The sequence below is a fragment of the Natrix helvetica genome, assembly GCF_964273705.1.
Source record: "Natrix helvetica genome assembly, chromosome: 15".
Lineage (NCBI taxonomy): Eukaryota > Metazoa > Chordata > Lepidosauria > Squamata > Natricidae > Natrix > Natrix helvetica.
Window position 1 is genome coordinate 3,529,882 of NC_138565.1, and position 23,923 is coordinate 3,553,804.

Genomic DNA, 23,923 nt, shown 5'->3' on the forward strand with positions numbered 1-23,923 from the left:
GGTCTTCAAAGACCTTTTTCCCATTGTGTACAAAATCGAAACGATTTTGCCGGTCACTGTTGAAAAACAACACAATATGAAAACCCCGTCGAAACAATCGTGAGAGACTTCACTTTTTCCTTGGCTGCTGCTGAAAATCCAAACATGAATTTGAGACACCCAGTTTGGACTAGCGGCGCTAAGGCGTCAGGCGAGAAACTGGGCGACCGTGAGTTCTACTTCCATCCTAGGCATAGAAGCTGGCTGGGTGATTTGGGGCCAATTGTCCGAAGACAGTGAGTTCTAGTCCCACCTGAATGGGTGACTTTGGGCTAATCACCAGGAGATGGTGAGTTCTAGTTCCAACTGAGGCATGAGAGCCAACTTGGTGACTTTGAATCAATCACCAGGAGACGGTGAGTTCTAGTTTTACCTCAGGCTTGAAAGCCAAGTTGGTGACTTTGGACTAATCACCGGGAGACGGTGAGTTCTAGTTTTACTTCAGGCATGAAAGTCAAGTTGGTGACTTTGAATCAATCACCAGGAGACGGTGAGTTCTAGTTTTACCTCAGGCGTGAAAGCCAAATTGGTGACTTTGGATTAATCACCAGGAGACGGTGAATTCTAGTTCCACCTGAGGCATGAAAGCCAAGTTGGTGATTTTGGATTAATCACCAGGAGATGGTGAATTCTAGTTCCACCTGAGGCATGAAAGCCAAGTTGGTGACTTTGGATTAAGTCTAGGTGGAACTAGAACTCACCAGGAGATGGTGAGTTCTAGTCCCACCTCACTGGATGATTTTGTGCCAATCGCTCTCTCAGCCTACCCCCACCTTACAGGGTTGTTGTGGGGAAAATTGCAGGAACGAGGAGAGGGTAAGTTATTTATTTAAAAAAAAAAGAATAAAGGCAGGGTAAAAAAAAAAACCAGTCACTAAATAAGTCCATCTGCACCGCAGCCCTGTCTCTTATAGGAGATTCTTCCTGCTTATTCCACGCTAAACAACAACCCTGCTAGGCAGGACACGCAAAACCATGCCCGAAGTCGTTTCAGCCAACCTGACGGCCAGTGAGAAAGCCTCTTTGGCTTTATGCGGCAAAGACGCAGCCCATTCGCCTCTTGCCATGCAGCGAAGATCCCTCAGCGATCTTTGGCTGCGGATCTCGGCATCCCAACGATGCTGCCAAAATTTAGATGAAAGCAGATAGATTTAGAAGCCGGCTGGTTTTAAGTAACTTCTGGGCAGAATCTGCGGGCACCTCAATCCATTAAGCGCCTGTCATCACCAGGAGATGGTGAATTTTGATTAGTCATCGAAAGCACATTATGGAAGACGCGATGACTCGCCCGGACGAAAGAGGCACTTAAGGAAAAGTATATATATATATATATATCGATGACTTTTGTGCTGTCTGCAGATCCTATCTCAAAAGCGCCAGGGAAAGATTGACAGTTAGTCGGAGACTTATCCCAGTTTTAGAATTTAGAATAACGAGAGTGGGAAGGGACCTTGGAGGTCTTCTAGTCCAACCCCCTGCCTAGGCAGGAAACCTTATTCCTTTAGTGACCCTCCAAGGTTACAAACAGCACAGAAAGAACTGTTTTGCACACTGTCACTGCTATTTATTATTTGCTTAATTCCTTTAGCTTCTCAAACATGTACAGGATAGCAAGGAGAAAATAAACATGAACATAACACAGGAAATGAGTACAAATAAACGGGGACAGTAGGACAGGGACGGAAGGCACGCTGGTGGGCTTATGCACGCCCCCTTTACGGACCTCTTTAGGAAAGGGGCGAGGTCCACGGTGGACAGTTTGAGGTTGAAGCTGTGGGGGGGGGGTTTGAGGATGTAACAACGGAGTCAGGTAGAGCATTCCAGGCGTTGACCACTCTGTGGCTGAAGTTGTATTTTCTGCAATCGAGTTTCGAGCGGTTGACCTTCAGTTTGTATCTATTGTTTGCCTGTGTATTATTGTGGTTGAAGCTGAAGTAGTGGTTGACAGGTAGGACGTTGTAGCAGACAATTTTGTGTAGTACGCTTAGGTCAGATCTTAATTCTGGGTTGTCCAAGCCCAGAATTTCGAGCCTGGTGGCGTAAGAGATCCTATTGTGGGCAGAGGAGCGGAGGACTCTTCTCGTGAAATACCTCTGGACTCACTCGATCCTATTAATGTCCGATATACAGTGTGGATTCCAGGCAGGCGAGCTGTATTCGAGGATTGGTCTGGCAAAGGTTTTGCATGCCCTAGTTTGCAGGACCTCTGCTTTTATTAGTTTCCTAGTCTGCAGGGCTGTTGCAGCCCTCTCTCCCAGTCGGGCGATCCAAATTGGGACGCTTGACTCCCATTTATGACGGTCACAAACGTGACCTTCTAACAAGCAAGGGGGAAGCCCGGATTCACTTAACGAGAGCAGGCCGAAGCTTCCTTGCATGTGGAAAGCTAGCAGTGCAGGGGAAGCGAGCCGCCGCTTGGCGTGCTGAAGTGCGCATTATTCCCAATTCCGCTGCAAAGACGTCCTCGACTTAAGGATTCCCCCTTGGGACCAGGATTTCTGTTGCTAAGCAAGGTGGTTTGTCAAGTCAGCCACGCCTGATTTTACAAAACCTTTTCACCACCTTTTGCCGGCTAAAGTAGAGAGATGCTCGTTGCCAAGCACCCAAATTTTGATCTGGTGACACTTGGGATGCTGCATGGAGGGTTGGGGGTTGGCGTATCATTCTGAGGACCAGTTGTAAGTCCCATTTTGTTCAGGGCCGTGTAACTAATCAACGTGTGGTTGTAAGTGGAGAACTGTCTGTATTATTGCTGGAAACAATGGGATGGACTTGTTCTGACCGAGGCTTCCCAAGAGCATGAAGCAAATTCCTTGTCCTGAGAAAAGCCCCTTTTACTAATTTGTTGAGAATTCTACCCATTCGCATCCAGCAAAATCTTTCAAGGGAGGATTTACGGTCACAGACCTTATCTAGCTTGGAGAGGTGCCAGGCCGATCTCTGCAGAACTTGGCCAGGAGCCTCTGAGAGTCACGAACCAATAAAGTGAACTAATGGTCTCCTGCAAACTCCACTCCCCTTTCGCTCCTCTTTTATTCCTTCTGGGAGGGGCCATTCATCGTCCACCTGTGGCCTTACTCCCAAGTCGACCCCTGTTCTTTAGCTGCGCCTTTCGTCTGGCCACTCTGCACATGTGCACACTGGGAACAGGCTCCAGCTGTTCTTCTGCCTCACTGATGTCTGACTCTGAAGGCAGCTGATAACTGTCAGACGGCCCTGGCCCCCTCTCTGCCTCCGACACAGAGCCCTCATCAGAGCCTTCCCCAGACCCCAGGACTGGCCCATCTTTCTCCCCAACCTCCTCATTGTCCGAATCTTCTGCCAGTTCTGCTGGACACCAGCGGGCCACAATATGTTCTTCAATCTAGAGAAAATCAATCTAGGGGAAAAAAAAAAGGGGGGGGAATGGATTTCAAAGCCCAGATTCAGTTAAGACTGCTGAGATTCCACCAGATTCTATCTTGGCAAAGATCCCATTGCAGTGGTGCATCTCTGGTATCCCCCCCCCCCTCCTACTCCATCCCAGTTGCCAGCAACAGTTTCTGTCCTCCCATTTCGGGGAAACACAGTGAATTTCTATCAACTCATCAGAAAGGGGAAAAGGAGCCGCTGAGCAAGCGCCAGCGTGACCCAGCGTCCGTCCCTCGAAAACACGAGGTCCCCATCACATGCCCTGAATCTGTGGCAGCTTCTCCAAACTCCCATGTTCACCCCGAGCTGCTCGCTCCGAGAACTGTCTCCCCAGATACCCTTTCGCCGTGAAACTGAATCAGCTTTCTGAATTAGAAAAAGGGGAAGGAAATTGAGGGCGCGCACTCAGCAAGCTGGGGCATTCCTCGCCGCAGCCTCGTGAGCCCCTGACTCAATCTGCTACGTCAGGTTGCCATTCTCGGTTTCATCCCTTTCTCGATAAGGCTCGTCAAATCGCGGAGACGTGAATCGCCATCCTTTCCCCCTTCTCCTCCATTGGGTGCAAACGTCCCCAGGTCTTTTTCCAGGAATCAGCACTTCTTCCCTTTTGCCTTTCAGCTCCACCCTAGGAGCCTTCCAGGCAGAAAACCATTTGTGCGTTGCATTTTTTGGTGATAAACAAATGAAGGAAGACTAGTATAGATCTATTTCGAGCTATTTAGCTCTCATCAGCTAGCCATACCCTTGCTGGGATTCGAACCTGGCCTTTTTTTTTTACATACTAGGCAGTTATATTAACCTCTAAGCCACAAGCACCCGGCTTTTAATCACCAGGAAGGAATTTCAGCCGCTTTCAGCCTGGAATTAGTATGTCAACCCAGTCCTTTAGTTCGGCTGAAACGGTACTTTCAGGCAGGGATTTCCAGAGTTCTGTAGAAGCAACGGGGACAGTGGGAGGGAGAGAAATCTGAGATCTTGGCTTTGGATTGCCATGCAAAGAATGCGGGTGGTTTTCTTGTGGGCTCTGAAAAGCCCCGGCGGATGGAGCTGAGGGACGTGGAAATGTATTCAATGGTGAAGCAAAATAGGGTGTTTTCCCTGCTCCAAATTCCATACTGAAAGAAAAAGGGAAGGAAAAGAAAGGACAGCTGAAAGGGGAAGAGAAGGGAAGGGAGGAAATGAAGGGAAGGGAATAAGTGAATGAAGAAGGGAAGGACAGATGAAAGGGGGAGGGAAGGAAAGGAAGTAAATGAATGAAGAAGGAAAGGAAGTGAATGAAGAAGGAAAGGAAGGAAATGAATGAAGAAGGAAAGGAAGTAAATGAATGAAGGGAGGGAAGGGAAGGACAGATGAAAGGAAGGGGAGGAAATGACAGATGAAAGGGGAAGGGAAGGAAGTTAATGAATGAAGAAGGAAAGGAAATAAATTAATGAAGAAGGAATGAAGAAGGAAAGGACGGGGAAGGGAAGGAAAGGACAGGTAAAAGGGGAAGGGAAGGAAGTAAATGAATGAAGAAGGAAAGGAAAGGAAGTGAATGAAGAAGGGAAGGAAAGGACAGATGAAAGGGAACGAGAAGGGAAGGAAGAGGAGAAAGGGAAAAAGGAAAGGAAGGAAGGAAGTTTTCAAATTTGCAGCATGATCCAAATCGGGACGCTTGGCAACTGATTCATGTTTATGACGGTTGCCGTGACCCAGGCTTACATGATCCCCTTTTCCGACCTTCCGAAGGCCAAGTGTACGGGGAAAGACACTTAACAACCAGGTGACTGGCTTATCGTCAACTGCACCTATTCTCTGGAAAACCGTGGCCAGAAAGGTGGTTAAAACGGGGAGCCAAGCTCCTCTTCACCCCGTGTCTCGCTTCAGCCACAGAAATGTTGGCCTCCATGGTGGTCGTAGGCCGAGGACTAATCTGTCGTTTTGATTATTCCCCCCCCCCCCTCCTCTCAGAGCTCAACACAAGAGATCGGAGAAGAGTTTGAAGATAGCGTGATTTACAGTATTTCTCTCCGGAAAGTTCAGCTCCATCACGCAGCCAACAAAGGCCAACGATGGCTGGGGGTAAGTCCCTTATTTATCCTCGGGGGGTTTGAGAACTCCAGCGTACCTTGCAGGGCTGTGGTAAGGAGCACGAGTGGGTGGAGCTTTCCCCCCTGGGACACAAAGTAAAATTATATCCTGGTGTTTGATTAGTCCATGTACTGTCTTTGGGGGCATCTTATACCACTTTATAATGCCTTGGTAAGGCCACACTTGGAATACTGCATCCAGTTTTGGTCGCCATGATGTAGAGAAGATGTGGAGACTTTAGAAAGAGTGCAGAGAAGAGCAACTAAGAGGATTAGGGGACTGGAGACTAAAATATATGAAGAACGGTTGCAGGAACTAGGTATGTCTAGCTTAAGAGAAAGAAGGACTAGGGGAGACATGATAGCAGTCTTCCAGTATCTCAGGGGTTGCCACAAAGAAGAGGGAGTCAAGCTATTCTCCAAGGCACCTGAGGGTAGAACAAGAAGCAATGGGTGGAAACTAATCAAGGAGAGAAGCAACTTAGAACTGAGGAGAAATTTCCTGACAGGGAGAACAATTAATCAGTGGAACAGAAGTTGCCTCCAGAAGTTGTGAATGCTCCAACACTGGACATTTTTAAGGAGATGTTGGATAACCATTTGTCTGAAATGTTATAGTGTTTCCTGACTAGGCAGGGGGTTGGACTAGAAGACCTCCAAGGTCCCTTCCAATTCTGCTATTGTATTATATTGTATTATACACATCCTCCTTTATGTCTTATGGGGAAGGAGGCAATCATCTCCAAGCCTTATTCCCAAGTTGTCCCTTCTGTCTTAACTAAACCTTCTACCAGCTCTGCGCATGCGCACACTGGGAACAGGCTCCCCCTGTTCCTCTGCCTCACTGATGCCTGACTCCAAAGGCAGCTGATAACCGGCATACGGCCCTGGCCCCCTCTCTGCCTCCGACACAGAACCCTCGTCCGAGCCTTCCCCAGACTCCAGGACTGGCCCATCTTCCTCCCCAACCCGCATCACTGTCCGAATCGGCTGCCAACTCCGCTGGCTGGCCACAAGACCCTCCTCATGATTTGTTCCTTTGCAGTTTGAGAACGAGTCGGCCTTAAACCTCTACGAGACGTGCAAAGTGCGAACGATCAAAGCCGGCACCCTGGAGAAGCTGGTGGAATACCTGGTCTCGGCCTTCAAAGGCAACGATTCCACCTACGTGACCATCTTCCTCTGCACCTACCGGGCTTTCGCCACCACCAAGCAGGTCCTGGATCTTCTACTCAACCGGTAATCCTTTCTCCCTGCTGAGGGGCAGGCAGGCTCTGCTTGCAAGACCTGAGCAACAGCGAAATGGGTGTCCCCCCCCCTCTCCCTGCCATGTGGCCTGCCCAAAAGGGTTGGCGTTCTCTGGGGCTTTCTCGACCCGGAGAGGCCGTTTGCCTTCAGCCGCTGATGGGGTGGGCTGGACTCCTGGAAGGATTTGAGTTTGGGGAACGGGTAGAAAGAATGCACGGCTGTCGTTCCATCCATCATCCTCAGGCCTTCTTTGCTTCCTTTTCTCATCTGTTTCCTTCCTTCTCTCATCTTCCTTCCTTCTTGGAAGGAAGGAAAATGACTGCCAAGAGAGAGGATGGATGGATGGATGGATGGATTCCAAAGGTGAATGAGAAAGAGAAAGGGAAGGAAGGAAGGAACCCTTGAAGCTTTCCTTCCATCCTTTCTTTTTCTTTCTTTCTTTCTTTCTTTCTTTCTTTCTTTCTTTCTTTCTTTCTCTCTCTCTCTCTTCCTTCCTTCAGTCCCTCTTTCTTCTTTTCTTCCTTCTTACCATCCTTCCTTGCTTCCTTCCTCCCTCCCTCCTCCTTCCCTCCCTTCCTTTCTACTTTCCCTCTTTCTTATTCTTTCTCTTCCTTCTTACCAACCTTCCTTCCTTCTTCCTCTCTCCCTCCCTTTCTGCTTTCCCTCTTTCTTATTTTCTTCCTTCCTTACCATTCTTCCTTCTTCCCTCCTCCCCCTCCCTCCCTCCCTTTCTGCTTTATCTCTTTCTTATTTTCTTCCTTCCTTACCATTCTTCCTTCTTCCCTCCTACCCCTCCCTCCCTTTCTGCTTTCCCTTTCTTATTTTCTTCCTTCCTTCTTCCCATCATTCCTTCCTTCCTCCCCCTCTCCTTCCCTCCCTCCATTCTTTCTTTCTTTCTCTCTCTCTCTCTCTCTTGCCTTCCTTCCCCACCCTCTCTCCTTCCTTCCCTTCTTCTCCTCCTCTCCCACCACCTTTACCAATCTGCCCATTCATCCTTTCATGAAACATACGTACACTTCGGAAATACGTTGGATTTGTTCAGTAGAATGAACCGTTTCCTCCTTTTGCAAGGGAGCTGATTCCCTTCCTCTAAAACTGTTTATCCTCAAACTTGTCTGACAGGTTACTGCATTAGCTCCAGCCCCCCTCCCCCTCCCCAAATGTTTGCTTGCTTGTGGTGTCTGATCTTAACCCCTTCTCGATCTGGCTCAGTCCCCACCTCTCAACCCAGGTTTATCACCCAGGTGTGTGTGTGTGAGAGAGAGAGAGAGAGAGAGAGTGTAGAGGGATGCGGTGGCTCAGGGGCTAAGACGCTGAGCTTGTCGATCAGAAAGGTTCGACAGTTCGAATCCCCAGCGCCGTGTAACAGAGGGAGCTCCCGTGACTTCTCCCAGCTTCTGCCAACCTAGCAGTTCGAAAGCAGGTCAAAAATGCAAGTAGAAAAATAGGAAACGCCTTTGGCGGGAAAGAAACAGCGTTCCGTGCGCCTTCAGTGTTGAGTCATGCCGGCCACATGACCACGGAGACGTTTTCAGACAGCGCTGGCTCTTCGGCTTTGAAACAGAGATGAGCACTGCCCCCCTAGAGTCAGGAACGACCAGCACAGATGTGCGAGGGGAACCTTTACCTTATATATGTATGTGTGTGTAAGTGTATGTGTATGTATGTGTGTTTGTATACACACACACACAAAGATGTTGAATTTGTGCTGATAAATAAATGAAGGGAGACTAGTATAGATCTATTTCAAGCTATGTAGCTCTCATCAGCTAGCCGTACCCTTACTGGGATTTGAACCTGGGCTGTTTTTACATGTTAGGCAGTTGTATTAACCTCTAAACCACAAGCTCTCCTCCCTTATCAGCTGAGCCAAGGAAATGATTGTTATGTCAACACTTGACATAACACTATATATATATATGGATGGAGAGAGGGAGAGAGAGAGAGGCAGGAAGCTTCATGTACCTAACAAATAGCTGTTAAAAATAAATAAATAAGTTTTGCATAAACATCCTTTCGCCTTTTTCTCTTTAGGTATGGGAAGTTTAACCACCAGGCCAATGGAGATCACCCCAGGCACGCCGTGGATGAGAAGTTGGAGTTGAAAAAGTAAGTTGAACCCTGAGCAACAAAATATCCTCTGTTTCATAAATAAACATCTCCAAAGCCTTAGTCTCCTTCTCCCTCTTAATCCCCCAGCACCATTTCATCCATCCTGGGAGCCTGGCTCGATCAATACTCTGAAGACTTCCGTAAGCCACCGGATTACACCTGCCTTAAGCAGCTGATCATTTACGTCCGGCTTAATATCCCCGGCTCGGATTTGGAGAGGCGAGCGCGAATCCTCTTCACTCAGTTCCAGCAACACGAGCGGGCCGAGGCCGAAACGGAAGGTGAGTGGCGCATAACAACTTTCCAAAAAACTGAGTTACTGTATTTTTCGGAATAATTTTCGGAGTATAAGACGCACTTTCTCCCCCCCCCCAAAAGAAGGTGAAAATTTGGGTGCGTTTTATACACTGAAGGTAGCCAAAAACAAACGCGAGGCAGAGGAGACGATGGTCTGTGGCAATCCCTGCAGACTGGAACAGCTGATTGGAGGTTTCCGAGGCTGATCCATCCGCCAATCAGCTGTTCCTGCTGAATCCGGCTGCAATAATGTGTTGAAGCTATTTGCTGCAAGGACGTGTCAGAGTTTGCAGCGGCAATCACATTCAGAAAGCACACACAGGTAACTGATTCAGCAGGATTCAATAGCTTCTCTTTATATATAAGACATTCAGTTAATATACAATACCAAAAGGAGGTTTTCCAAGATGGTAGTTCAGCAGAGAGGTTTCACTTTCAGTTTTAGTTTCAGAGATCAACTCAACCTGCAGCTTTAGTACAGAATAAGCCACGCCCAGGCTCCTTGCTGTCGGCTTCCTTGTTGCTCACACAGCAAATACTGCTTGTTTCCAAACAGCCCTCGACTCTCTCACACTCTGACAGGATGCTAGCCAGATGAGTACCATGGATGCTGGTAGGCAGAGGCAGAATTTTTTTTCTTCTTATCTTCCTCCCCCAAAACTAAGGTGCGTCTTATACTCTGAAAAATGCGGTAGTTCTCCTACGGCTTGTACAAACCCAACCTCTCTGCTTTGCCGTCTCCTGCGCCTGAACCTAGAACCCGGGTAAGACTGTGGTGTCAAACGGCTGTTGCTTGTTGCCCTTTCCTTGCTGTAGATCATCCCAGCTGCCCTCTGAGGTTGGAGGAGGAAAATGGCCTGAGCGAAGGCAAGTCGGAGTTCCTGTCCTTTTCTCCCGAGATGGCAGCTGAGCAGTTCACCCTCATGGATGCTGTAAGTCCAGCTAGGCCTGCTGTCCTTGGGGATAGCAATAGCACCGAGCCCTTAGACTTATATACCGCTTCGCAATCCTTTTACAACCCTCCCTAAGCGGTTTACAGAGTCAGCCTCTTGCCACCCAACAAACTGGGTCCTCATTTTACCAACCTTGGAAGGAGGGAAGGTTGATTCAACCTTGAGCCGGTCAGGATTGAACTGCTGGCAATGAGCAGAGCTATGGGAAGGAAGGAAGGAAAAGAAAAGGGAAAGGGGAAGGAAGGAAGGAAGGAAGGAAGGAAGGAAGGAAGGAAGGAAGGAAGGAAGGACTGTAGCACATAGTCTTATATCCCGCTTCACAGTGCTTTTACAGCCCTCTCTAAGCAGTTTACAGAGTCAGCCTCTTGCCCCCAACAATCTGGGTACTCATTTTACCCACCTCGGAAGGAGGGAAGGCTGAGTGGACTTTGAGCCGGTCAGGTTTGAACTCCTGGCAGTCGGCAGAGCTAGCCTGCAATACTGCAGTCTAACCACTGCATCACCAAAGAAGGAAGGAAGGAAGGGAGAAAAGAGAAGGAAGGAAGGGAGGGAGGGAGAAAAGGGAAGGAAGGAAGGAAGGGAGAAAGGGGAAGAGAAGAAGGGAAGGAGAAAGGGGAAGGAAAGAAGGAGGGAAGGGGAAGGAAGGAATAGCAATAGCACTTAGACATATACCACTTCACAGTGCTTTCCAGCCCTCTCTAAGTGGTTTACACAGTCAGCTTATTGCCCTCAACTATCTGGGTCCTCATTTTACCGGCCTCCGAAGGATGGGAGGCTGAGTCAACCTTGAGCCTGGTGAGATTCAAACTGCCAAACGGCTGGCAACCTGTGATCAGCAGAAGTAGACTGCAGTACTGCACTCTAACCGCTGAGCCCCCGCGGCTCATCCTCGCTTTCCATCGCTTCCGGGTCTCTTTCCTCCGAACTGATCCCCTAACCTTTTTTCCCCCGATGCAGGAACTCTTTAAGAAAGTGGTGCCTTATCACTGCCTCGGTTGCATCTGGTCCCAGCGGGACAAGAAGGGGAAAGAACATTTGGCCCCCAGCATCCGAGCCACCGTCTCCCAGTTCAACAGTGTCACCAATTGCGTCATTGCCACCTGCCTCGGGGACAGGATGCTGAAGCCCCAGCAGAGAGCCAAAGTGGTAGAGCGATGGGTCGAAGTTGCCCGGGTATGTAAAGGATCCGACCGTCTTCTCTCTCGCTCTCTCTCTCCATTAAAACAAAACGTAAAATAAAACCAGAGATGTGCAGTGGTCAGAACTGAAAGTCCAGATAGAGAGAGAGAGAGAGAGACGATGGATGGATAGAAGTGATAGGAAGGTGGATGGAAGAAATGGATGGATGAATGGATGGGGCAGACAGAGACAGGGAGGGACGGAGGAAGGAAGGAGGGAGGGAAGGACGGAAAAGAAGGAAGGACAAAGATTATAGAGAAGGCAGATATAGACAGATGATAGCAGGAAGAAAAAGATGATAGGGAAGGAAAAGGAAGATAGGAAGGAAAGAAGGAAGGAGAAAGATTATAGAGAAGGCAGATATAGACAGATGATAGCAGGAAGGAAGAAAAAGGTGATAGGGAAGAAAAGGAAGGAAAAAGGATGATAGGGAAGAGAAGGAAGGAGGGGTGGAAGGAAAGGAAAGAAGGAGCAAGTTTATAGAGAAAGTAGATATAGACAGATGATAGCAGGAAGGAAGAAAAAGATGATAGGGAAGGAAAAAAGGAAGGAAGGAAGGAGAAAGATTATAGAGAAGACATATATAGACAAATGATAGTAGGAAGGAAGAAAAAGATGATAGAAAGAAAAGGAAGGAAGGGTGGAAGGAAAGGAAAGGAGGAGAAAGATTACAGAGAAGGCAGATATAGACATGATAGCAGGAAGGAAGAAAAAGATAGGGAAGGAAGGAAGGAGAAAGATTATAGAGAAGGCAGATATAGACAGATTATAGATGTAAGGAAGAAGAATAATAGGGAAGGAAAAAGAAAGATTGTAGATAGAGAAGATGGATTAGAGATATAGGGCAAGATTATAGAGAAGATAGATATCAACAGATGATAGAGAGACGAGGAATGAAGGAAAGAAAGATAGCTAAATTAGCTAGATCAAGAATATAGATAGGGAAAACAGACGCAGGTAGGGGATAGATAGCATATAGCTAGATTAGCGATATAGACAAGAGGTTTACTAGCGATGTAGACTTTGAAAAGATTTGGACTTTCCTGTACGGGTAACGGAGCAATCCGAGCAGCTGATTTGACACCCATCTTTTCCCCCCCACCCCTTCTGCAGGAATGCCGCATCCTGAAGAACTTCTCCTCCCTCCGAGCCATCCTGTCTGCTCTCCAGTGCAATGCAGTTCACAGGCTGAAAAAGACCTGGGACGAGGTCTCCCGGTGAGTCAGAGTAGGGGAAAATACCTGTGGGTGACCGCCTGTTATCCCCTACTGGATTAATGCCAGACTTTTATTTATTTATTTATTTATTCATTGGGTTTGTCAAACATGTACGAGATAACAGGCGTTAAGTATAAACATGGGCACGAACACGGGAAATGGGTACGTGTAAATAGGGACGGTAGGACAGGGGCGGTAGCCACGCTGGTGCGCTTATGCACGGCTCTTTTACGGACCTCTTTAGGAATGGGGTGAGGCCCACAGTGGACACTTTGAGGTTGAAGCTGTGGGGGGTTTGAGGACGTAACAACGGAGTCAGGTAGAGCATTCCAGGCGTTGACCACTCTGTGGCTGAAGTCGTATTTTCTGCAATCGAGGTCGGAGCGGTTTACTTTGAGTTTGTACCTATTATGTACTCTGCATTGTTGCGGTTGAAGCTAAAGTAGTCATTGACAGGTAGGACGTTGTAGCAGACAATTGTGTCTACTACGCTCAGGTCAGAACTTAGTCGGCGTAGTTGCAGATTGCCCAAGGCCAAAATTTCGAGCCTGGTGGCGTAAGGGATTCCATTGTGAGCAGAGGAGTGGAGGACTCTTCTCGTGAAATATCTCTGGACTCGCTCAATTGTATTAATATCCTATAATACAGTGTGGATTCCAGGCAGACAAGCTGTATTCAAGGATTGGCCTGGCAAAGGTTTTGTATGCCCTAGTTTTTGCAGTACAGTGTTCAAAAAACATGTTCCAAAGGGTTGAGTTATCAAGAAAAACCCACTGAGTCGTCCTTAACCGTCTCCGTTTAGAACGAACTTATAAAAATTGTCTTGAAAAGTATACAAATGTCCTTTCTATCCTCTCGCAAGCTGGTTTGGATCCAAGTGGAGTGTCCAATGGGATGGAAACTTTAATTTTAACGGAGATTTTAGTGGGAGGGAAGGGGACTGCCTTCTGATCGGTGTTAAGTATCTTTAAAAGACTGAATCTCTCCTTTAGCTGACTTTGACCTACAGGGAAATGTTTTGAAAACAAAGCTAGAATGGGAACTCTGCAAAGTCCTTTGTCAAATCAAATCTTTTTCCTGAGACAATGTTTCCAAAGGTTTTTGGTGGGCTGAGTATTGAAACATTTAATTTGCAGAGGGAAATCAGCATTAAAAGAAAAAAAGTTTACTCCCCTTTTGCAATTAAATGTTTCAATATTCAGCCCACCAAAACATTTTGCTTTCTATTCGTGTTTTGCAATTTGTGGTTCTGTGTATTTTAAACTGCAACTGTATCTCTACTTGCAGGAGGGAAAAATGAGATTTATTTTTGCATAGTTGCAGGCATTTTTTTTACAAGAATCTGATGTTTCATTACTATTCCTTAATTTTTATTTTTGGGTAAAGTTTTTTTATTTTTAAACACACACCAATGTCATCAATATCATTGCATGGACAGTGTGGCGTCTGAGTATCATTCATTTTGGGGCAAAACCAATATTAATACAAATAAAAATTACTACATTAATCAAATGAACATAGTCTAGTGTTACTATATATATATATTGATATCAGCACGTATTCCTTAATTTTTCAATTAATCAATATTACTACATCCTTCTAATAGTCATAACACTGTTCTTGGGCATATTATTATTAGAACGTAATAATAGAATATAGAATAGAGTGGAATGGAATAGAATAGAAATTAGGAATGGAAAGAATGGAATGGAATAGAATAGAATTTAGGAATGGAAAGAATAGAATAGAAAAGAAAATAAATTAGGAATGGAAAGAATGGAATGGAATAGAATTTAGGAATGGAAAGAATAGAATAGAATAGAAAAGAAATTAGGAATGGAAAGGATGGAATGGAATAGAATGGAATGGAATAGAATTTAGGAATGTAAAGAATAGAAAAGAAAAGAAATTAGGAATGGAAAGAATGGAATGGAATAGAATAGAATTTAGGAATGGAAAGAATAGAATAGAATAGAAAAGAAAAGAAATTAGGAATGGAAATAGAATGAAATGGAATAGAATAGAATAGAATTTAGGAATGGAAAGAATAGAATAGAAAAGAAATTAGGAATTAACTTTAACTTTATTTAGATTTATAAACCGCTCCCTCTCCCTGAAGGGGCTTGGAGGAATGGAAATAATAGAATGGAATAGAATAGAATAAAAATTAGGAATGGAAAAAATGGAATGGAATGAAATAGAATAGAATTTAGGAATGGAATGAATAGAATAGAAAAGAAATTAGGAATGGAAAGAATGGAATGGAATGGAATAGAATAGAATAAAAGGTTCCTTGGAGTCCAACCCGCTGCTCAGGCAGGAGACCCTATAGTACCATTTCAGACAAGTGGCGATCTAGTCTCTTCTTTTGACCTTCTTTTTTTTACTGTTGCTGTTCCTTCATTTTCAGGGAGAGCTGTCGCATGTTCCACGAATTATCCGAAATCTTTTCGGACGACAACAACCACTCGTTGAGCCGGGAGCTGCTTATTAAGGTAAGGGCCCCCTCGGCTGGAGTGGCTGTTTTGCCCGGAGGGCAGGAAAGAGGGCAGCCGGCTTGTCGAGAGGATGGGAGGTCAAGAAGGGTCCGTAATCAACAGCCGAAGCTCTTCCTCTGTTTCTCTCAATGTCATTGTTCATCGGCTCTCTTTTGGGGAGTGGGGAAATTGGTCCCCCTTTGTGGCAATGCCGCCTCTTGGGAATGCTTCTCTTAAAACTTTTCTGGTACCCAACCTGATTGGGTTTGAAAGAGCCCTTAAAATCTGGCTCTGAGTTAGATGGGACGATTCCTGATGGTTTGATTATTTTTAGAATAAATGGGCTTCCTTCTTCCACTTTCTTTTTTTCTTTCTTTCTTTCTTTCTTTCTTTCTTTCTTTCTTTCTTTCTTTCTTTCTTTTTCTTTCTTTCTTTCTTTCTCTCTTTCTGTCTGTCTGTCTGTCTCTTTCTTTTTCTTTCTCTTTCTTTCTCTTGCTCTCTCAAGGGCGGGAAGGAAATTTCAAGTATGAATGCAAAGGAAATAAGGAATTTTGAGAGTGAATGAGGGAGGGAGGAATAAAGAAATGAGAAAAGGAGCGAAGGGGGGAAGGAAAGAATCCTTTCTCCCTTCCCCCCCCATCCCTTTTTCTTACACACTCTTGAAAATTTCCTTCCTTCCTTCCTCCCTCCCTGAATTAATTTTCCTTCCTTCCTTCTTCCCTCCCTCCCTGAATTAATTTCCCTCCCTCCCTGAATTAATTTTCCTTCCTTCCTTCCTTCTTCCCTCCCTCTCTGAATTAATTTCCCTTCCTCCCTGAATTAATTTCCCTCCCTCCCTGAATTAATTTTCCTTCCTTCCTTCCTTCTTCCCTCCCTCTCTGAATTAATTTCCCTTCCTCCCTGAATTAATTTTCCTTCCTTCTTTCCTTCCTTCCTTCCTTCCTTCCTTCCTTCCTTCCTTCCTTCCTTCCTTCTTCCCTCCCTCCCTGAACTAATTTCCCTTCCTTCCTGAATTAATTTTCCTTCCTTCTTCCCTCCCTCCCTTCGTCCCTGAATTAATTTCCCTCCCTCCCTCCCTGAATTAATTTCCCTCCCTTCCATTCCCTCCTCTGGATGCCTGGGGCTTCATTTGTCCTTTTCCCACAATGCCTTCCTCCTTCCCTGCTGGGCAAAGTTCCTAGAGAGTCAGGGTCAGCCTTATCAATCCGATAAATTAAATCACCGTCAACATTGAAGCACTGCCTTTAGAAAGCCGGAGCAAACAACGTCTCTTCATGGCCCCTCTCCCCGCTGGGAAAAAACGGCAATGCGTAAATGCAGTCCCTGCCATTCTCCGAGATGGGCCGAAATGTCCCATGTTTTTCCAGCCAGAACTCAAAGCTTTCTCTCTTGCAGCCCAAATGCCTTCTGAATATAAACACTGCTGGTGACTCATCAGCCTGAGCCCGCCTGGGAGTTGGCAGGAAACTTTGACAAATAACATTGGCGTGCGTAGGTTCATCAGGAGTGCTGAAAGCCACAATGGCTGGATGCCTTCCTATTTAAGAGCCCAGGCCTCCAGGGATGGGCCACCGAGAGCTGTTAACGTGGGGCGTGGAAGTTTACTAGTGGCTCAAGTGTGCTTTTGGCTCTTGAAAGCAGAAGGCAGGAGCTGCTGCTTACAGCCGATATCTCCGTGGTCTGCTTCATTTCAGGGGAAACTCCCAAAGTTGGCAGCCAAGGAATCCCCTCGTAGGTGGGGCAGGAGATAAAGTCCAGAAAAACTTTTCTACCAAGGGCTTCCCTGCCTGTAATCTTTCTCTAAAGCACAGAAAACTCACGGGGAGGGGATTAGCTGCCATGCCTGCCTCATATCTCCCTGGCAGGCTGGGGAGAGGCAGAAAATTTATCCTCTACAGGCGGTCCTCGACTTACAAATGTTCATTTAGTGACCATCTGAACAACGGGGGGGAAAAGGGGAGGGGACTTATGATCCTTTTTGATACTTACAAACATTGACAGGTCACGCGATTGGAATTCAGGTCCTTGGCCACTGATTCACATTTACGACGGTTGCTGTACGGGGAAGGCGGGCTGGGTCCATAACCGTGCTGCTGACTTAAAAACGGCCGTGATTCGCTTAAGAACCGTGTCAGGAGAGGTTGTAAAATGGGGCAAAATCCAATGAGCGGGTGTCTCGCTTAGCAAACGGAAGTTTGGAGCTCAGTTGTGATTGTAAGTCGAGGACTACCTGTATAAATAAAGCAGCTGTGTGCCACTCGGGCTGCCCAAAATATGAGGAGGGGAGATGCCTTCCTGTTGTGGCCCACCAGCTGGCAACAGATTTGGACAGTGAGGAGGTTGGGGAGGAACCTGGGCCAGTCCTGGAGTCTGGGGAAGGCTCTGATGAGGTCTCTGTGTCGGAGGCAGAGAAGGGGCCAGAGCCGTATGACAGTTATCAGCTGCCTTCGGAGTCAGACATCAGTGAGGCAGAAGAACAGCTGGAGCCTGTTCCCAGTGTGCGCATGCGCAGAGTTGCCAGATGAAGGGAAGAGCTAAAGAACAGGGGTCGACTTGGGAGTAAGGCCACAGGTGGATGATGAACGGCCCCTCCCAGAGGAAATAAAAGAGGGGAGAAAGGGGAATGGAGTTTGCAGGAGACCATTTCTTATTCAGAGCTGACTCAATTCACCTTGACTACTTCTTTCCTGAACTTTCAGGAAGGGACTTCCAAGTTTGCCACGCTGGAGATCAACCCCAAAAGAGCTCAGAAGCGCCTGCAGCAGCAACGAGAAATGGTGAGGATCTATCTATCTATCTATCTATCTATCTATCTATCTATCCATCCATCCATCCATCCATCCATCCATCCATCCATCCATCCATTCATCTCCATATCTATCTATCTATCTATCTATCTATCTATCTATCTATCTATCTATCTATCTATCTATCTATCTATCTATCCATCTATCCATCTATCCATCTATCCATCTATCCATCCATCCATCTCCATATTTATCTATCTATCTATCTATCCATCTATCCATCCATCCATCCATCTCCATATCTATCTATCTATCTATCTATCTATCTATCTATCTATCTATCTATCTATCTATCTATCTATCTATCTTTCTATCTATCTATCTATTATCTATCTATCTTTCTTTCTTTCTATCTATCTAGCTAGCTCCATATCTATCCTATCCATCCACCCATCTCCCTATCTATCTATCCATCCATCCATCCATCCATCTCCATATCTATCTATCTATCTATCTATCTAGTCTGTCTATCTATCTATCTATCTATCTATCTATCTATCTATCTATCTATCTATCTATCTATCTATCTATCTATCTATCTATCTATCTCCTTTTATGCTCTTCCTCCTGCCTCTCTGACTGTTCCTAATTTTAGTCTTTCGTTCCCCCAGGGTGTAATGCAGGGCACTATTCCTTACCTGGGCACTTTCTTGACTGACCTGGTGATGCTGGATACGGCCATGAAGGATTATTTAGACGTAGGTTCTTCTTTTATCCTAATTCTCCTTCTTCCCTTTTTTTAAAAAAAATATATTGTAAGGAACAATTTTAATTCTGGTGCTTCGTTTATCTCCATCCTCGGACAGATTTATGTTTCTTTCTCTTTTTTCCCTTTTTTAAATTTGATGCTTCGGGTGGGTGGGGGGAAAGTCATTGTGTGTTGTTGTTTTTTTTGTAAAACAAGCACAAAAAACGTGATTGCTTGGTTGGTCGATTAGAGAGACTTGCCCCACCCAGATTGAAGCAAAAAGAGGGCACAGCGCCCCCTGGTGGAACCTCCCCCCCCCCTGGTGCTCACAGTAGTGGCCAAAATTGTGGAAACCTTTTAGGGAAAAGTCTATTTTCTAAAACTAGCTAATAACACCACTGTTTTTTGGAGTAGTACCATAAGATTATATACCAAAGGAAAGATAATTTAATTGAGAATGTAATGCAATAACTTTTAAGAAGGATTTGCTATTAAAATAGTGGTGATAAAGAAGAAAAGTGAAACAAGATATACAAAAAATGATCACCATAGAAAAAAATCAGGTGTATAAAAATGATGTTTAGAAATTATGAATCATGCTGACTTGGGATGTTAATGATCTGCTTTTTTTTTCTTTTTTTTTTTTTTAAGGGAGGCCTGATCAACTTTGAGAAAAGGCGGAAGGTGAGATATCTGTGATTGCGGCTGTTACCATGCACCGGGCTTAAGGGCTACGACAGTTCATCCTTGGCTTACGACCACAATCTGAGCTCAAAATTTCTGCGGCTAAGCGAGACCCTTGAGCGATGTTTGTCACATTTTACGATTTCTCTTGCCCCGGTTGCTAAGCCAATCCCTGTTAGTAACATGGTTGTTAAGTGAACCTGTCTGCCCCATCGATTTTGCTTGCCAGAAGGTCGTAAAAGGGGGAAATCGCACAACCCCGGGATGTTTCAACCGTGATAAATTTGAGACAGTTGCCAAGTGTCCAAATTTTGATCAGGTGACCCTTGGATAATGCCTCAATGGTCATAAGTGTCAAATACGGTCATCAGTCCCTTTCAGCGGCCACTAAATGAATCGTCGTAAGCCAAGGACGAGCAAGAAAGAGGAAGGAAGTGGTTCAAACTTAGAAATTTGGAGTGACCGCTTCCCACAGAGACACTGGCTGGCATTTGCACAAGAAATGTTTTGATAAAGTTTTATTAAATCCACACTTCCTTTATTGCTGCTACTGCTTTTACTGTCATGTTTCTGGGGGTGGAATTTCCCCTCTTTTTCCTCTTTTACAAACAAAGTTTTTTATAATTTTTTTTGTTACATATTTTAACTTCTTTTATGAACAACGGGTTGTCCTGGTTTCCCCCTTCCCCCTTTCCATCTCCTATTATGCATATTACATTTTACATCGTATTTCCATTTTACATTTCAGCCCTCTTATTTTTATTCTCCATATTCTCCCGCTTAGTTTAATTTATTTTTTCTTTATATAGAAACCATATCCTTTTGCCCTCTCAAAGTGAATCATCCTTTCCTGGATGGTTTAACCCACTTTTTTTTCTTCTTTAAACACGAACACGTGTGAGTGAACATTTGGGTTTTTTTCCTGCAGGAGTTCGAAGTCATCGCCCAGATCAAGTTGCTTCAGTCGGCTTGCAATAATTACAGTTTCAAGAAGGACGAACGCTTTGGGACATGGTTTCACGGGGTGGAACGGCTGAGTGAAGCCGAGAGGTAAGAGGGCGCTGTCTTTGTCGGGGCGGAAAATGAAGTTTTTTGTGGATTTATTTATTCCTCCCCCCGCCCCATTTTTTGTTCATGGGGAGGAAAGTTGAGGGAGGCAGACTGGCCCAAAATCACCCAGTTGGTTTTAATGCTAGAACTCCCAGTATCCTGTGATTGGCCCAAAGTCACTCAGTTGCCTTTCATGACTAAGGTAGAGCTAGAACTCACAGTCTCCTGGTGATCGGCCCAAAGTCACCCAGTTTGCTTTCGTGACTAAGGTGGAACTAGAACTCACAGTCTCATAATGATTGGCCCTAAGTCACCCAGTTGGTTTTCATGACTAAGGCAGAGCTAGGACTCACAGTCTCTTGGTGATTGGCCCAAAGTCACCCAGTTGGCTTTCATGACTGAGGCAGGACTAGAACTCACAGTCTCCTGCTTTCTAGCCTGATGCCACTAGACCAAATCTCCTACAAGTGGGTCTCCATGCTTACAGCCCTCTCTTCCCTTTGCTTTCAGCTATGGCCTTTCGTGTGAAATTGAACCCTTGTCGGAATCGGCCAGCAACACGCTGAAAGCCAAGAAGAACACGGGCATCATTAAGCGGTGGAGCGAGTAAGTAGGAAGTATGGGGGCCATAGGGTCTTCCTTCCTTCCTGCCTGCCTGCCTGCCTGCCTGCCTGCCTGCCTGCCTGCCTTCCTTCCTTCCTTCCTTCCTTCCCAGGGATAACATTCAACTATAATTCAAGTCAGGCTCAGATCTGACTGCAATATGGTATTGCCAATGTGGTGCTCCTAATAAATGACTAGTTTTCTTTTGAAACTTGGCTCGAGACTCATGAATCACTTATGTTATCTTTCAGAAACCTGACACCTTCCTTCCTTCCTTCCTTCCTTCCTTCCTTCCTTCCTTCCTTCCTTCCTTCCTTCCTTCCTTCCTTCCCCCAGATCATCACCCAATCCATTACAGGGCCACGCTTCCCATCCAATCCCCCCAGGCCGTTTCCTGACTCTCTTCTCCCCACAGCCGACAGGCCCCCAGTACCGATTCCTGTGCCAGCGGCAGCTCTCACTCCAAGTCCTTCGACCAGCTGAAGTGCGGGCCGTATCTCTGCAGCAGCGATGGGGCAGATTCGGTCAGCATCACCTCGGCGGGTTCCAGCAGCTCTGACGTGGAAGAGATCAACATCAGCTACATTCCTGATTCGCCCGAGGTTCAAGAGAAGAAGGTACAGGACCACGGCTCGCTGGGATCCACTCGTGCCCAGGGGGTCAGGCGGCAGGTGCGCCACATTTCAGTAGGGGGGGTAGGAGGGCTTTGATGTGGGGATGGTTCAGGGGCAAGCAGGGAACTGAGATGTTGAGCTGTTCTTCTTGGTGCTTTGGAGAGATACGATGGGCAAGAAATGCATGGGGTAGAAGAAGATAATAGAAGATGTTTAGAGATGGTTTGGAGAGTCCACCTCCAAAACTATCACTTGCGGCCTGTCGGTCGCCAGCCTCTCCAGCAGCCGAATCAGAGGAGGAGGAGAAGACGTGGGAGTCAGGGTTAGCATCAAGGCAACCTGAGAGGGGAAAGAGAGCTGTCAGAGAGAGAGACAGAAGCAGAGCCTGGGCCATCCATCAGCCCTCAGATGGAGAGTCAACAGCCCCCAGGTCTGGGGGTGGCTGATGAGGAAGAGGAGGAACAGCTGGGTCCAGTGCCTGATGCGCGGATGTGCAACAGGCAGAGGAGAGGAGAGCAGTGGAAATCTATGGGCCGGTCCTTGGGATGGAAGAGCTGCTGCTGCTAGCAAAGTCCCACCCTAGCTCTGGGGATAAAAGGCAGGGGGCAGAGATGAATAGATGTGGCAGAGGAGAGGAGAACAATGGAAATCTATGGGCCGGTCCTTGGGATGGAAAAGCCACTGCTGCTATCAAAGCCTCCCCTAGCTCTGGGGATAAAAGGCAGGGAACAGAAATGAATAGATGTGACAGACAACTATTCATCTTCCTGACGGATGGACTTGTTAGCCTGCGGTGAGAGAGCCAACTTTTTGACGGCGTTCCTAATAAAGGAACCTTTGAGTTGGTCAGGTTTGGGGAGCTGGGTCAGAACACTTATCTTCTCAACCTCTCCCTCATCCTTCTGGACCACGGTGGGTCTTGTTGTAGGCATCCCGGAGACACCTGCCAGCAAGGACAAAGGAAGGATAGGTAGACCTCATGGATTCGATAATCAACCTTGTCTTTCCTTTCTCTGCTCGGTAAAGTTTTGGGAATCTACCTCATTGTCCTCTTTGGATACGTCGGGTGTCGGCTCGAGTTCTAGCAGCGCTTCGTCGTCGTCCGTCTCCTCCACGCCGGTGACAGTCTCCCGTACGCACAAGCGCTCCGTCTCGGGCATTTCCAGCTATTCCTCCCTCTCGTTGCCTCTTTACAACCAGCAAATTGACGATTGTTGTATCATCCGAGTCAGCTTGGCGGTGGATAACGGGAACATGTACAAAAGTATTTTGGTAGGTACCCCCGCCTTTGCTGGAGGCGATAATAATCTAGTCCGAATTGAAATGTCTTATCCGTGGATGAGACTGGAGCCGATGAGCATCGGGGTAGAAGCACAGCTAGTGAAAATAATGTCTTTACGCGGTGTCTCCTTGCACACCCGCAAAGACACTGTTCTCGAGGAAATGTTTGTATGATGACTGTGAGGACCTTGGTGCTCTCTGAGCTGGGTACTTTTCTTGCAGACATTTCATGACCCAACTAGGGAACACCATCAATGTTGGGTTAAATGTCAGGGCCCCAAGTAACACCCACAACGAAAGAAGACTCCGAGGCTTGAGTTTCCTCCAAGTTCCATTTTATTAGAGGTGTCCTATTGGCACATCTGGGAAAAGCTTCCAGGTTTTTCCCGCCCGAAGTGAAAGTGCAAGTCCCTGCCCAGCACCCACATGTCCATCCCATGGCCCAATCAGGCACCGTCCCAACTGTGGAGATGCCTCCCCAGTCACATCATTGCAGCTGCAGGTCAGCGTGTCCTTGGCTCTCTGAGAAAGGGATGCTAATTTGACTATCTCCCGTACTCCATGTAAGTCCCCCCCCCCTTCCCATTTTCCCACAATAGAAAATGTGGCAGGTTTGAAGGCCCAATGTAAAAGATGGCTTCCAGGCCTGACATCAGTGCTAGAAGGAAGTGGGGTCTGTAGAGAGGAGGAGGAGGACTGTGGGGTCCTTGGTGCTCTCTGAGCTTGGTGGTTTTCTTGCAGACGTTTCATGACCCAACTAGGTAACATCATCAGAGCTAGAAGAGAGTGGGATTTAGAGAGAGGAGGAGGGGAAGACATGATGGAGGAGGAGGAGGAGGACGATGACGATGACGACTATGGGCTCCTTGGTGCTCTCTGAGCTTGGTTGTTTTCTTGCAGACATTTCATTATCCAACTGGGTAACATCATCAGTGTTAGAAGGGAGTGGGAGGAGGAGGAGGGGAAGGTGGACTGGAACTGTGCGGTCCTTGGTGTTCTCTGAGCTTGGTGGTGATTTCTTTGCAGACGTTTCATGACCCAACTAGGGAACATCATCAGTGCTAGAAGGGAGTGGGGTTTGGGAGGAGGAAGAGGAGGTGGAGAACTGGTGCTCTCTGAGCTCGGTGGTTTCCTTGCAGACATTTCATGACCCAACTAGGTAACATCATCAAGGCAACCGCTAGAGAACTTGGC

The 23,923-nt window shown here is 46.6% G+C and overlaps 1 protein-coding gene across 4 annotated transcripts in view; it reads left to right on the forward strand.

Annotated features, from left to right (window-relative positions):
• RALGDS (ral guanine nucleotide dissociation stimulator) overlaps positions 1-23,923 on the forward strand; it is a 66,848-nt gene that overhangs the window by 40,878 nt on the left and 2,047 nt on the right. For 3 of the 4 annotated variants that reach the window (XM_081967239.1, XM_081967238.1, XM_081967236.1), the window contains exons 2-16: positions 5,401-5,511; positions 6,565-6,758; positions 8,802-8,876; positions 8,967-9,160; positions 9,993-10,108; positions 11,087-11,302; positions 12,422-12,525; positions 14,936-15,020; positions 17,702-17,779; positions 18,421-18,507; positions 19,149-19,181; positions 20,110-20,231; positions 20,742-20,837; positions 21,250-21,505; positions 22,475-22,720. In XM_081967239.1, coding sequence (XP_081823365.1) covers positions 5,401-5,511; positions 6,565-6,758; positions 8,802-8,876; positions 8,967-9,160; positions 9,993-10,108; positions 11,087-11,302; positions 12,422-12,525; positions 14,936-15,020; positions 17,702-17,779; positions 18,421-18,507; positions 19,149-19,181; positions 20,110-20,231; positions 20,742-20,837; positions 21,250-21,505; positions 22,475-22,720 — 2,013 coding nt within the window. The remainder of the gene's footprint in view (positions 1-5,400; positions 5,512-6,564; positions 6,759-8,801; positions 8,877-8,966; positions 9,161-9,992; positions 10,109-11,086; positions 11,303-12,421; positions 12,526-14,935; positions 15,021-17,701; positions 17,780-18,420; positions 18,508-19,148; positions 19,182-20,109; positions 20,232-20,741; positions 20,838-21,249; positions 21,506-22,474; positions 22,721-23,923) is intronic. The other variant, XM_081967237.1, reaches the window with a different exon arrangement.